Source organism: Naegleria gruberi, assembly GCF_000004985.1.
Source record: "Naegleria gruberi genomic scaffold NAEGRscaffold_500, whole genome shotgun sequence".
Classification (NCBI taxonomy): domain Eukaryota; phylum Heterolobosea; class Eutetramitea; order Acrasida; family Naegleriidae; genus Naegleria; species Naegleria gruberi.
Window position 1 is genome coordinate 1 of NW_003162990.1, and position 1,984 is coordinate 1,984.

General features: G+C 35.3%; 2 protein-coding genes across 2 annotated transcripts in view; one reads left to right on the top strand and one right to left on the bottom strand.

Moving 5' to 3' along the window:
* On the top strand, positions 1-843 carry NAEGRDRAFT_76839 (uncharacterized protein; the record flags this gene model as incomplete). The annotated part of the gene is made up of 2 exons (XM_002668203.1): positions 1-339; positions 372-843. Coding segments are annotated over 2 exons (811 nt in total), but the record flags the coding sequence as incomplete, so codon positions are not given.
* Positions 844-881: 38 nt separating this feature from the next.
* NAEGRDRAFT_82367 (uncharacterized protein) overlaps positions 882-1,984 on the bottom strand; it is a gene marked incomplete at its 5' end in the record, with an annotated part of 2,729 nt that continues 1,626 nt past the window's right edge. Inside the window, one exon of the mRNA XM_002668204.1 lies at positions 882-1,883. Within this exon, the coding sequence (XP_002668250.1) occupies positions 891-1,883 (993 nt within the window). The 3' untranslated portion in view covers positions 882-890. The remainder of the gene's footprint in view (positions 1,884-1,984) is intronic.

The window sequence follows — 1,984 nt, forward strand, 5'->3', positions numbered from 1 at the left end:
ATTGAATGAAGTTCAAGAACCAAAGGTTGCTGATTTCCGTAAACATTTGCAAAAGACTTGGTCAACCAGAGCTGAAGAAGTTATGTGTAAATTAGGTTCAATCCTTTCTGCAGGTATTTTAGATGCTGGTGGTAGAAATGCTACAATTTGTTTGCACAGACATGGTAATAACAAGATGAGAAATATTGTTGGTCTTGCTCTCTTTACTCAATATTGGTTCTGGTATCCATATTTACATTTCTTGTCACTTTCTCTTGAACCAACTTCAATTATTGGTTTGAATACTGATTTGAAGATGCCATCCCAATTCACTTTCAAGAGTAATCAAAAACCATCCATGTTTGCCTATCCACCTCCACTCAAGACTGAAGAAGAAAGAAGGAAGTTACTGTTGGTCCTGTTGCTGAATTGTCTCTCTCTGCTAAGGCCAGAGTTAGAGAAGAAAGAAAGAGAAGAAGACCAGAAGGTAGTGCTACTCCTCTCCTCACTCCTCTTACTTCAACTCCAACACCACAAGTTGATCCAAAGCAACTACCATCACAACCTTCACAAACAGATAAGGATACAAAGAAACAAAAGAAGAAGAAGGAACCAACTTCTGAATCTCTTACAAATCCTGCTCGTGTAACACCTTCACAACTTAACTTTATTTCATTCGATACAACCAGTAGATATGTTCCTATCAAATTATCTTCTTCATCTGGTATCAATTTGGGTATTAACGTGCTCAGTGATACAAAACCAGGTGAAGATGCTGATATTTTAACACCTCAAGCTGGTCAAAAATCAGAAGAAAAGGAAGAAAATGAACCACAACCACCAGCAAGCTTTGAATGGAATTAAATCCAATTGTACAAAAATAAAGTCTTAAACTTGATTGTATTGGTTTATTATTGTTTTTCTACAATGAATTCATGATCCTCATGTTCTAGTAACTGTTGCATATCTGAAATCTCTTCTAATGAATTCTTAGTGGTTATTTTGATATTGTCATAATCAAATTCATTCTTCAGCTCTTCTACAAGTTCTCTGAATTGCAAATTCTTTAATTTATCCCAAGAGAAGCAAAAGGAGGAATTCTTTCCCTTTCTTCTGAATTCAATGCTAACTTTAAGGGCATCATACTTCTTCAAACTATTCCATTCTTGTTCAACCTCTGCAACTGTTCGTTTTGCTGTTGTCTTTAAATCTTCCCAAATTACATCTCTTATTTCTGACATCATGTTTACACCCCAAGGTTTCAATTGGTGGATATTATTTATAGCTGGGTCAACTGAGGTCAAAATTACTCTTGAAATATCTACACCAAGTTTGAGGGAACATTCCCTTCTTGTGTCATCAAAATGGTCTTTTGTCATATTCATGTTTGGCTTATATAACGCATCTGCCTTGTTCATTAAAACAATGAATCTGTGATCATTACTTTGTTTGATAACATTGATATGTTCTTTGCATTCTTCTTTATCACATTTGGAAAGGGCATCGTATACAACAACAATATAGTCCAATAAAAAACGAGAAGTAATAAATTGAACTTTGTGGAGATGATCCTGACTTTCATAGTGTGGGAAGTCCCAAACAGCAAAATTGGATGAGTTACTTGTTAGTGGGTATGCTTGAATTTCAGTTGTAGCTATTATACTTGAGGCGTTAGCATTTCTATGAAGGAACTTTTCGACAAATGTTGATTTTCCACATTTCTTCATTCCAACAACTCCAACGTAGAAGTTTTTCATCAATTCTTGTCTGATTTGATAGTTAATACACGCAGATTTCAACACTCTCAATACTTTCTTCCTTTCGGAGACACTGACCCAACCAATGGTAGACCCCTTTCCGAAAACTTCTGACCAGTGGTCAAGAATGTAAGCATTATCATCATACTTCAATAAATTGGTGCGAGTCCAATCAAAAATCAATTTTTCCAAAGTGATACAAAGTAGGTATACTGTGTGAATAGACTATATAAAAGCTGTCCATGAAT